The following is a 12531-nucleotide window of genomic DNA, read 5'->3' as shown; positions in this document are numbered from 1 at the left end:
ACTTGCACTAGTCCACTCGATGGGAGGCCCTAGTCACACGACATTTCATTTTATGTGACCAGTCACATGTACTGTGTTCTGCAGCCATTAGACTTTAATCTTTGTGCCTTCTGTAGATTCACACTTTATGTTGCAAATTCTGTTCCAAATGGACAGTGTTCACTGTATGTTCTCCAATGAATTTCCATCATTATGTATTGCAATAAAATTAATCATGATGAAATGCAAATTTTTAATTCCCTTTCTTTCATTGTATCAAAATAAAAACACTCAGAGTGAAATCACTGTAGCAAGATCTCAATATGTGAGAACTTAATTATTAACCGTTAATAAACATTTTTTATTGTCTTATGGACACGGTGGACATTTAATGGATTTCTGCAGAAAAAGTGAAACTTCAGGTTTCACCACTTTGATTCTCCAGTCATAGAATCCCTAATACTTGCTTCCAAAGCTGACATTCATTTTGTGTCCATATTTTGCTGTTTATTTTAGCACATTTGTTGCAAGATCACAAAACCAGATTGTAAAATAACACAAATAAATGTAATTTATTTAATCTGAATAGTTTTGCTTAGCCCGCTAAATACTTCAGTTTACCCTTAGCAACAAAGTGAGCAGCCTATAATGAAATCTTGTCCACTTCACAAGTATAGCCACCTGATTCTAAAATAAAAAATAGCATTGATTTAACCTAACAGTGTCATTACCTGCTTTGTTTGGTTTTAGTGATGTTGCTTTAACAATGACTATTTTCAGATAACCCTTTGCAGGCCGCTGCCGAACTAGAAAAATACAGGAAGCTTTAAGAACCACAGTATGTTAGCTACACATGCAAACCATTGTTTTATTTGTTCAAGTATTAAGCAAGCATGCATAGGCTACACAGGCATTCTGAGATACATCTGTGCGAACAGAAAAATAATAATTATTACATCAAAATTACATAAAATACATACAGCAATTTTCTCTGTGTTTTGTATTAATTAAATACTATCCCATACCTGTGAAAATACAACTGTGTTCCCAGTAAACATGCAGTGATTAATAAAAATGTCATATACTGGTAACAGAAAAGTGGTTAGTCAAAGGTAACAACAACTATAGAAGGATATAATATAAGCAATATTCAGCAACAAGCAAGCAGTACACCTTCAGATACATGAAATGAGAGAGCTTTTGCACAACACACAGCAAATCTGTATAGGTGTTTGATATACAGGTTTATTATTATGGTAAGTATTCAGTTAAGTTTGAAAGCCCACATTTTCAGTATAATTTGCTCTGAGTGAAAACGAACCTAACTACCTGCAAGATGTAGCACATCAAAACTCAACAAGTAACTTATGTAACAATGCTGTTTCACTCATCACACAGCCTCCAACACTTATGAGAGGGCAGCACTGAATTGCTGTGTCTTCATTCAACCTTTTTCATTCTTTTTTTTTTACTTGTTCATATAGCCTATCAATTAACTCATTACTGTATTAGTACTTGCACTCTTAATTACAGCCATTTTTGAGCAATGAATGGGTCTGCATTACTTCTCATTTTCACTGGTATTTTTCACCATAGGATGCTAACAAAATACCAGACATAACAGTCATTTATTATATTTTTCATGATTTCACCAAGTATAATTGATTACTGACAACAGAACATACAAGTGTTCTTATAAACCAGACCAGTAACACACACTGGTCAGTTAATAAGTACCACTTAGTAACGTGTAATTAACAAATCTTGGACTTAAGGAATGCAGATGGTTTTTATCTAATATCAAATACATCAACATTTTAAAACATTCACATCAGAACTATGTATCCCAATTTGCACTTATTCTGATCACTGTTCAGATAGCCCCTTTTAATCATCCATTTCCAATATGCATTTTTCCCAATGGTTGTTACTGTTATACAACAAACAAAGATGGCCACCATCAAAAGAAATAAAAATACTCAACGTTAATGAAACTTTCTGGCAGATACAATCTGTGTGCTGAATGCGGAACGTACTCAGATCCTTTCTGTTTGTAATCAGTGTTCTTTCTGAATGAGTTTCTGCATATGCCCCATGGCTGGACTGAAACCTTCAAGCTGCCAGTGCCCCTCTTTTATTTTACAAATTCAACATTAAATTTGTCAATTATTGCATAACTACAACAGCACCTTCTGGCATGATTTTTTTGTGTGGCCTTAGGCTGTCAATTATATAACTATACAACAAAAGTTTTAGTGAACATAATCATCAATGCAGACTGTCAACTTTGGACAGTTAATGTAACAACATAGACTAATCCAAATTTCAGACTGGATTCTGCTCATAATATTATGGAACGTCTCTAATTCTTTCAAACACTGAAATTTTGTTTCTGAAGGTGTACAAAATTGTTTTGCAGATGGGAGTTTTGTTTTGGTGTAAGGTAGGTTAGCAATGTATGATATTATACTACATTCCAAAGGATGCTGAAAGGAACTTCACCAGTACCACTAGAACATTTGACTACAGCTCTCATCTGATGAGACAGCGAAGCACTTCACCTAGTGAAAACTGAAAGATACAGCATTATGCATGCCAAAATAGTAATATTCTTCTGCATTTATATTCTTACCACTGGATGAACTAGGTTTTAGTTCACTCCCTTCCACGACTACAACCAGCACTCTACCGCAAGCACCAAACTGAGCTTGTTCTGGAGAAATAAAATCAGTACTCTGAAGTAACTGCTAGTACACATTAAAATAAAAAGAATAAATGCTTCACATGGACTGCTGAGAGATAAAAAGAACAAATTTACTGAAGTGGTAACCATCACAAGTGCGCTGGTACTAAGCTGTAGACAGTGACTCTCACACTTATAAAAACAGAGTCTCCTCATATTGCCTTAAACAGAGGAGGTACAAGAGGATGACAGATGTGGTAAAGGCTGTAAGAAGCTCTATAGCACTGCTTGAAAGCAACACATGTTACAGAAAAGGAACAACATACTCAGTGAGTTTTAATGTGATAATGTGGTGCTTCTTATTTACAAGTTACTTATGGTATTCCTGATATGGTCAGGCTGTTAAAACTAGTAAACAGGAGAATACAGAGATTATGTATGGATCATTAGTTAAGTTCTAATAAATGTTGTCTTCTTCAAGGGCCATTGTGGCATCTGTTGTAGTGATTCAGCAAAGTAAGACAAAGCTAAACAAAGTAAACAAAACTGAGACTTGAAACTGGTCATCCAGAAGAACATTTTATTGCGATATCTTTATTGTCTTTGTTTCTCCCCCCATATGACTCCCATACCCAAATATTTAGCAGCTTCTGACAGATTCACTTTATTGTTTCTCTTATCACTTATTGAAGAGAGAAATCCTGTCCAGTGTCTTTATTTCAAAGTACATACATTTAGTGAGAGTAATCAAGTTAGTGAATACAAATTACAGGTTCCACACAAAATATATCTTATCTTCATTCTCCTTTGAGTGACTGAGTATGTGTGTGTGTGTGTGTGTGTGTGTGTGTGTGTGTGTGAGGAGAGAGAGAGGGAGAGAGAGTGTGAGTGGAGGGTGGGCAGTTACGGAAGAAAGTTGAAAAGTAACATATAAAACCATGAATGTTCTACATTTTTTATATGTTGTTAATAAAATTATGGCCATAGTATGACCAGCAAAAAATAAAAGTTCCATATAATGTAGTTATGGAAGGTCTGTATGGTAGATCATTTAGTAACAATAATTGACCCATCACAATGGAACATCCTAATGCAGTTATAAATGTGTGAATAACACACAGTTTGGTAACTTTATGAAAAATGCTGTACATTTCCTAAACTGAAATTTCATTATAAGTAAAGACTAAAGGTGAGAAGAGAATGTGAGGCATAATTAAGATGAATAATAAGAATGGCAATACTAGACTTCAGATGTGTAGCACCAGCAGCAGCAATAATGCAGTTTGGTTAAATACATTTAAAACACACACAACAAAAAAATATGGGATTTAAGCATGCATGTGCAACATTCATTCACCCACAGCTGTCAAAATCTTGCAAACCAATTGTCAATATATTAATTAAAAATACAGAAATAATCACTCCACAGTAGAAACAAATAATTTCTAACCAGCCTAATGGAATACATCCAGATACGTGAGAAGTCATCCTCAAATATTTGAAAAAAATACAGTGTGTAGGGAGGGGGCAACATTAATGTAGGTTGTGTGCTCTAACTGGTGTTGCCATGATCCAAAAAGTCTTTCCTAAAATGGGAAAACTCTCTACAAGTGAAGAAGGCAATCATTTCAATATGAAACTCTTCTGCTTTTGTATCCAAGTACAGACAGTGCTAATTAAATGTGACAATTTATGACGGTCTGTTGTACTTGGGTGCAACCACAACTTTTGCAGAAAATATGTTATCAATCGTCCCCCCATGAACCATGGACCTTGCCGTTGGTGGGGAGGCTTGCGTGCCTCAGCGATACAGATAGCCGTACCGTAGGTACAACCACAATGGAGGGGTATCTGTTGAGAGGCCAGACAAACGTGTGGTTCCTGAAGAGAGGCAGCAGCCTTTTCAGTAGTTGCAGGGGCAACAGTCTGGATGATTGACTGATCTGGCCTTGTAACAATAACCAAAACGGCCTTGCTGTCCTGGTACTGTGAACGGCTGAAAGCAAGGGGGAAACTACGGGCGTAATCATAAAAGAAGGTTGTATACATGGAAGAATCCTGGAGATACTAAAAGGTATCAGATAGATTATATAATAGTAAGACAGAGATTTAGGAACCAGGTTTTAAATTGTAAGACATTTCCAGGGGCAGTTGTGGACTCTGACCACAATCTATTGGTTATGACCTGTAGATTAAAACGGAAGAAACTACAAAAAGGTGGGAATTTAAGGAAATGGGACCTGGATAAACTAAAAGAACCAGAGATTGTACATAGTTTCAGGGAGAGCATAAGGGAGCAATTGACAGGAATAGGGGAAAGAAATACAATAGAAGAAGAATGGGTAGCTCTGAGGGATGAAGTAGTGAAGGCAGCAGATGATCAAGTAGGTAAAAAGACGAGGGCTAGTAGAAATACTTGGGTAAAAGAAGAAATATTGAATTTAATTGATGAAAGGAGAAAACATATAAATACAGTAAATGAAGCAGACAAGAAGGAAAACAGACGTCTCAAAAATGAGATCGACAGGAAGTGCAAAATGGCAAAGCAGGGGTGGCTAGAGGACAAATGTAAGGATGTAGAGGCTTATCTCACTAGGGGTAAGATAGATACTGCCTACAGGAAAATTAAAGAGACCTTTGGAGATAAGAGAACCACTTGTATGAACATCAAGAGCTCAGATGGAAACCCAGTTCTAAGCAAAGAAGGGAAAGCAGAAAGGTGGAAGGAGTATATAGAGAGTCTATAGAAGGGCGATGTTCTTGAAGACAATATTATGGAACTGGAAGAGGATGTAGATGAAGATGAAATGGGAGATATAATACTGCGTGAAGAGTTTCACAGAGCACTGAAAGACCTGAGTCGAAACAAGGCCCCCAGAGTAGACAACATTCCACTGGAACTACTGACGGCCTTGGGAGAGTCAGTCCTGACAAAACTCTACCATCTGGTGAGCAAGATGTATGAGACAGGCGAAATACCCTCAGACTTCAAGAAGAATATAATAATTCCAATCCCAAAGACAGCAGGTGTTGACAGATGTGAAAATTACCGAATTATCAGTATAATAAGTCACAGCTGCAAAATACTAACACGAATTCTTTACAGACGAATGGAAAAACTAGTAGAAGCTGACCTCAGGGAACATCAGTTTGGATTCTGTAGAAATGTTGGAACACTTGAGGATATATTGAGCAGGTAGTGAAGGAAACAAAAGAAAAATTTAGAGTAGGTATTAAAATCCATGGAGAAGAAATAAAAACTTTGAGGTTCGCCAATAACATTGTAATTCTGTCAGAGATGGCAAAGGACTTGGAAGAGCAGTTGAATGGAATGGACAGTTTCTTGAAAGGAGGATATAAGATGAACATCAACAAAAGCAAAACGAGGATAACGGAATGTAGTCGAATTAAGTCGGGTGAGACTGAGGGAATTAGATTAGGAAATGAGACACTTAAAGTAGTAAAGGAGTTTTGCTATTTGGGGAGCAAAATAACTGATGATGGTCGAAGTAGAGAGAATATAAAATGTAGACTGGCAATGGCAAGGAAAGTGTTTCTGAAGCAGAGAAATTTGTTAACATCGAGTATAGATCTAAGTGTCAGGAAGTCATTTCTGAAAGTATTTGTATGGAGTGTAGCCCTGTATGGAAGTGAAACATGGACGATAAATAGTTTGGACAAGAAGAGAATAGATGCTTTTGACATGTGGTGCCAGAAGAATGCTGAAGATTAGATGGGTAGATCACATAACTAATGAGGAAGTATTGAATACGATTGGGGAGAAGAGAAATTTGTGGCACAACTTAACCAGAAGAAGGGATCGGTTGGTAGGACTTGTTCTGAGGCATCAAGGGATCACCAATTTAGTATTGGAGGGCAGCGTGGATGGTAAAAATCATAGAGGGAGACCAAGAGATGACTACACTAAGCAGATTCAGAAAGATGTAGGTTGCAGTAGGTACTGGGAGATGATGGAGCTTGCACAGGATAGAGTAGCATGGAGAGCTGCATCAAACCAGTCTCAGGACTGAAGACCACAACAACAACAACAACAACAACAACAACAACAACATGTTATCAATAGCACTAGCTCATAACTCCTCACAGAAAGAATTGGGACAATCTTGAGCAAATTGAAAGTTTGAGTTAGTCTTTGAGATGTGCTCAGGTAGTATGATTAGTAGTGGACTGCTGGGTTACGGCACTGGACAATCATATAATTTTAATTTGCCAAATAATATAGTTAATACACACTTAATATCATGTAAATGTCTGAAATGACAAAATTGTTTTTCATATTATGCTGACTTCTACAACATGTTTCTCAATTCTGTATCCTCATTCCTACTTATATCACAATATTTTCCATACAGAAAAAGGTAAATAACAAGAGGAGTGTGTGGTAGTATGCTATTTATAAAAATATTGTTCAGACAATTGATAAATTCATATAGACACACAATGGGATACACAGTACTGAATTTCGGGAGACACAAGTCCCAAGCACAGTCAACTGAAATGTATAAAAACAGATAACAACATTCTTAGCTTTCAGAAACATGGGTTCCTTCATCATGAAAAAGAGAAATGTGTTGGGGAGAGGAGAGGTCACTCAGAACTCAGGCTAAGATGGATCCATATGGTATGAAGAAAATGGAGGCAAAGTTGATTTACTGAAGCTGATAAATCTTACATGAAGGATATGCCATCTGATTGCCTTAGTAGAGAAAGGGAAAGGACTGTTAGGGGGTAGGTAGGTGAAGGACAGGGACTAGGAAAGGTTGAGGTCACAAGGGTTACAAGAACGAAGGAGATGTTGTATGGAAAATTCTCACTTGCGCAATTCAGAAATGCTGGTGTTTGTAGGAAGAATGCAGATGGCACAGGCTGTGAAGCAGTTACTAAAGTGAAGCACATTGTGCTGCACAGCATGTTTAGTAAGGTGGTCAGCTGTCTGGACTGGAGTAGTTGGCAGTGAGAAGATGGATGGGACAGGGCTTGCACCTAGGTCTGCAAGACCTAAATGCAAGACATCTCATATATCTTCCCACTAGCACCTACTTCAGTCCTGTGATGGGCATCTCCTAACCCATCACAGGAAGGGCAATATGTGAAAGCAGCCATGTAATCTACCAACACAGCTGCAACCACTGTGCCACTTTTTACATGGACATGACAACTAACAAGCTGTCTGTTCCCATGAATGGCCACTGATGCACTTCACTTTAATGATTTCATCACAGCCTGTGCCATCTAGATTCTTCCTTCCAACACCAGCTTTTCTTAATTGTTTAGGTAAGAATTCTTCATACAACATATCCTTTGTTATCATACGCACCCTGGCCTGAACTTTCACTAGAACCTGTCCTTCACCTATCTATCCTTCTCCCTGCTCCCATTCTGGTACTTCATGCAGCTTCTATCCTGCCAACAAGCCTAACAGTCCTTTCCCCTTATCTCCTCCCCCTCCCCCATGCTAGTACATCCAGCACAGCCTCCCGACACTGCAGGCTTAACCTGTCCCCACCAAATTCCTGCATGTTCCCACTGGCAGCACTAGTGTTTTTAACCAACCTTATAGCCTTCTAAAGCCCCATCCCCTCCACCTCATGTCTCTTCATTACCCCCAACACCCACCACAGCAGACTGCTGCATGTCGTATGCAGTCACAGTCAGGCCTCAGTGCTCTGAGACAGTGGCCATGTGTGTGTGAGTTGTGCATATGTTTCTCATTTTGGAAGAAGGACTCCTCCCAAAATAATATTTTAGCATTCTTTTTTTATTGTGCCTGTCTGTGACTCAACACCTCCTCTATGTAGAGACTAATATTCTATCCTTTCCACATTGTTGTTAAAATTACCTTTAACTAATGCAAGAAGTAAAGGAAATTCTTTGGCTAGTGTAGGTGACATCCAGTAGGATGAAACTGAGGAGATGTATGTCAGAGGGCACTTTCTCCTTTCCTTACTTCAGAGAAATTGATGCTAGGTGGGAGGATTCTAATAGCACATGTAATGTTTTGTTGAATCTATCTGTGACTCAGCCCTCCATTATATGGAGAGTAGCAACTATTCTTTTCATAATATTGTCATTATTACATCCTGGATATTCCAGTGTTTGATATAGAAAGCATTTAGTTATCTTTAGTCATGCTGCATGCTCAACAACTGGATACATTCTCAAGGTAGACTGTTAGTCTGTGTCTACCCACGTGTTCTGTTAGAGAGGTGGTGCTCATCCCTATGTTTTGCCATTGATGGAGGTACATTAGGTCAGGGTGAGCAGATACATGGGGATGAATCTTGTGGTAGGAATGGTAGTCTCAGAATGTAAGAGTGTTTTGAGCAGATATTATGGAGGTTATGAGGGCAACAGTGAGGTTATTAGTATACAACAGTGAGGTTATTAGTATAAGTGATGAGGACATGCTTCCCTCTTCTATAAATGCCTCATTGACCTTGTCTACACTCCTGGAAATGGAAAAAAGAACACATTGACACCGGTGTGTCAGACCCACCATACTTGCTCCGGACACTGCGAGAGGGCTGTACAAGCAATGATCACACGCACGGCACAGCGGACACATCAGGAACCGCGGTGTTGGTCGTCGAATGGCGCTAGCTGCGCAGCATTTGTGCACGGCCGCCGTCAGTGTCAGCCAGTCTGCCGTGGCATACGGAGCTTCATCGCAGTCTTTAACACTGGTAGCATGCCACGACAGCGTGTACGTGAACCGTATGTGCAGTTGACGGACTTTGAGCGAGGGCGTATAGTGGGCATGCGGCAGGCCGGGTGGACGTACCTCCGAATTGCTCAACACGTGGGGCGTGAGGTCTCCACAGTACATCGATGTTGTTGCCAGTGGTCGGCGGAAGGTGCACATGCCCGTCGACCTGGGACCGGACCGCAGCGACGCACGGATGCACGCCAAGACCGTAGGATCCTACGCAGTGCCGTAGGGGACCGCACCGCCACTTCCCAGCAAATTAGGGACACTGTTGCTCCTGGGGTATCGGCGAGGACCATTCGCAACTGTCTCCATGAAGCTGGGGTACGGTCCCGCACACCGTTAGGCCGTCTTCCGCTCACGCCCCAACATCGTGCAGCCCGCCTCCAGTGGTGTCGCGACAGGCATGAATGGAGGGACGAATGGAGACGTGTCGTCTTCAGCGATGAGAGTCGCTTCTGCATTGGTGCCATGATGGTTGTATGCGTGTTTGGCACCGTGCAGGTGAGCGCCACAATCAGGACTGCATACGACCGAGGCACACAGGGCCAACACCTGGCATCATGGTGTGAGGAGCGATCTCCTACACTGGCCGTACACCACTGTTGATCGTCGAGGGGACACTGAATAGTGCACGGTACATCCAAACCATCATTGAACCCATCGTTCTACCATTCCTAGACTGGCAAGGGAACTTGCTGTTCCAACAGGACAATGCACGTCCGCATGTATCCCGTGCCACCCAACATGCTCTAGAAGGTGTAAGTCAACTATCCTGGCCAGCAAGATCTCCGGATCTGTCCCCCATTGAGCATGTTTGGGACTGGATGAAGCGTCGTCTCACGCGGTCTACACGCCCAGCACGAACGCTGGTCCAACTGAGGCGCCAGGTGGAAATGGCATGGCAAGCCATTCCACAGGACTACATCCAGCATCTCTACGATCGTCTCCATGGGAGAATAGCAGCCTGCATTGCTGCGAAAGGTGGATATACACTGTACTAGTGCCGACATTGTGCATGTTCTGTTGCCTGTGTCTATGTGCCTGTGGTTCTGTCAGTGTGATCATGTGATGTATCTGACCCCAGGAAAGTGTCAATAAAGTTTCCCACTTCAGGTCTCTGACTTTGTGACCAGTACTTCCAGCCTATTGCCTGTACTCTATTCCCTCACATTAATTACGCCAATCACTTCCTCCACATACATCATCCATTACAACATCCCAGTAAGCTAACATCCCCCAACAGCCTTCAAATACCAAACCCATTATCACCTCCTCAGTAAGCATGAACTACTAACTTCTCATCCTCAAACATTTTTCCTTTGTAGGACATATTTATAAATAAATCAACAAAATGGTCTTGCATACTAATGTCACCCTCCTACCCCCAACACCTTCAGGTATTCGAAAATATATATGGTTCCACAGGTGAGATGTGTCAAACATACCAAATAAATACCATCTATGCTCGAATTACTAAAGATAATACTCACTTGACTGCTGGCGCTGGAACTGACTCTTCTCAGTGTCAATCACATGGACACGTGCCTCTTGCAGACGCTTTGCCCAGAGGTGACGTTCGGCTGCTGTTGATGCCAAAAATGAAAGTGTTTTTCCAGTTGTGGTGTCTCCCAAGCTAAATAAACGTGGGTTCTCGCTACCTTCACTGCTATTCTGCTCTTCCAGCACCAACAGCTCATTCAGAAACAATGGCTGAAATCATATTTGCCAGCATATTTGGTATGGCTCAAAAAAGTGATATGCTTCTGCATCACATTGTTCAGCAAGTATTCACAATAACTTGGAGAGATGAAATGCAGATATATTGCAAAAGAGTGATAAAACTCAAAATTTATCTCTAGCAAAAGTAACCGAGTTGAGCTAGATCCATAAAGTTGAAAAGGACATTGCAATACATAATATACAAGATGATAAATAATAAGTTGCAATAAACAGTTTCAGGATGAAAATATTAAACCTAAATGGTCCTAAACTACATACAATAAGAATACAAGTGAAGTAGTCTAAAGAAAGAAGTAAGAGACAAGGTGAAAAAAATGAAAGACAACAAAGCAGAAAGAACAGAAAGTGAAATATGCTTATTACATGACTGTAACAAAATAAAAAAATAAAAATTTTAGCTTTTCCATTTTACTTTCATCAACTACTGGTAACATGAGAAATGGGAGCCTGCAAATATGTAATAAAAAATAAAGTGTTATTCACAATCTGTCTGTTGGGGAAATGAGTGTAGGTAATGAATGGGTGTAAAGCTGCGAGAAGGTGATGAAATGCTGCAGACTCAAGAATGTCACTCTGAAGATTACAAGAAAAACTTGTTTCCACTACAGTGTGATTGTTACAATATAATTGATGATTATTATGAAAAGGTCATGAGTCCAATTTTGCACAAATTCAGATTTCAGTATTTTTACATTCTCTATCTGTAGACACATGTATCTGTGTTGAGAACATCGTGAGTTTCTGTCTTTAAAGCTAAGAAAATTGTTGCCAAAATATTTATGTGGTATGAAAATGTCATGAGTCCAAGACATCTTCTCATTAGTTTTATGTAATATTTTTTAAATCATCAGAAGTAGCCTACGGTTTATGTCCCTACATTGACAACAATCAGATTTTACCACTATTGTTTTCATGATATACTGTTGGCGCCACATTGTAAGACAAATCTTGTGTGGTTGTTGTCTAATCTTTCATTAGTAGTGGCAATTTAATCAGAAAAGAGAGCATGGACTCAAATGAAGAAGGTAACAGCCATAACAAGAGGACAGACATACGGCATTATGATCAATACAAACACATCATAATACAGAAGGCTAGATTACGAGGAGAAGCGTACATTAACTACAAAGGACAAAATATTCCTGCAACTGAAACGGGGAAAAATTGCAAGTAAATATGGATTTAAAAACTAAATTCTGAATACATATTTTGTATATGTTTCCCTTGTTTATTCTAAACATTGCTTTCTTCTACTGCAGTTGTAAGCTTTGCTGTTTTGATGCAATCGACAGAGCCCAGATCCTGGAAATGTTCAAGGAATTCGGGAGCAAGAATGCACAAGATGGATATCTACAAGGTCTTATGGAAGTTACGGAAATTACCCACAGATGGCCAAGGA

The 12531-nt window shown here is 39.7% G+C and overlaps 1 protein-coding gene across 1 annotated transcript in view; it reads right to left on the bottom strand.

Annotated features, from left to right (window-relative positions):
• The window catches only part of LOC126336676 (intersectin-1), a 300485-nt gene that overhangs the window by 9810 nt on the left and 278144 nt on the right, over positions 1-12531 (bottom strand). Inside the window, exons 33-34 of the mRNA XM_050000627.1 lie at positions 10883-11102; positions 711-785 (exon numbers count right to left, since the gene is read on the bottom strand). Of these exons, the coding sequence (XP_049856584.1) occupies positions 711-785; positions 10883-11102 (295 nt within the window). The remainder of the gene's footprint in view (positions 1-710; positions 786-10882; positions 11103-12531) is intronic.

The sequence above is a fragment of the Schistocerca gregaria genome, chromosome 1 (assembly GCF_023897955.1).
Source record: "Schistocerca gregaria isolate iqSchGreg1 chromosome 1, iqSchGreg1.2, whole genome shotgun sequence".
Taxonomy (NCBI): domain Eukaryota; kingdom Metazoa; phylum Arthropoda; class Insecta; order Orthoptera; family Acrididae; genus Schistocerca; species Schistocerca gregaria.
Note: the sequence above shows the minus strand (reverse complement) of the source record. Positions and strands in the feature narration are given on the sequence as shown.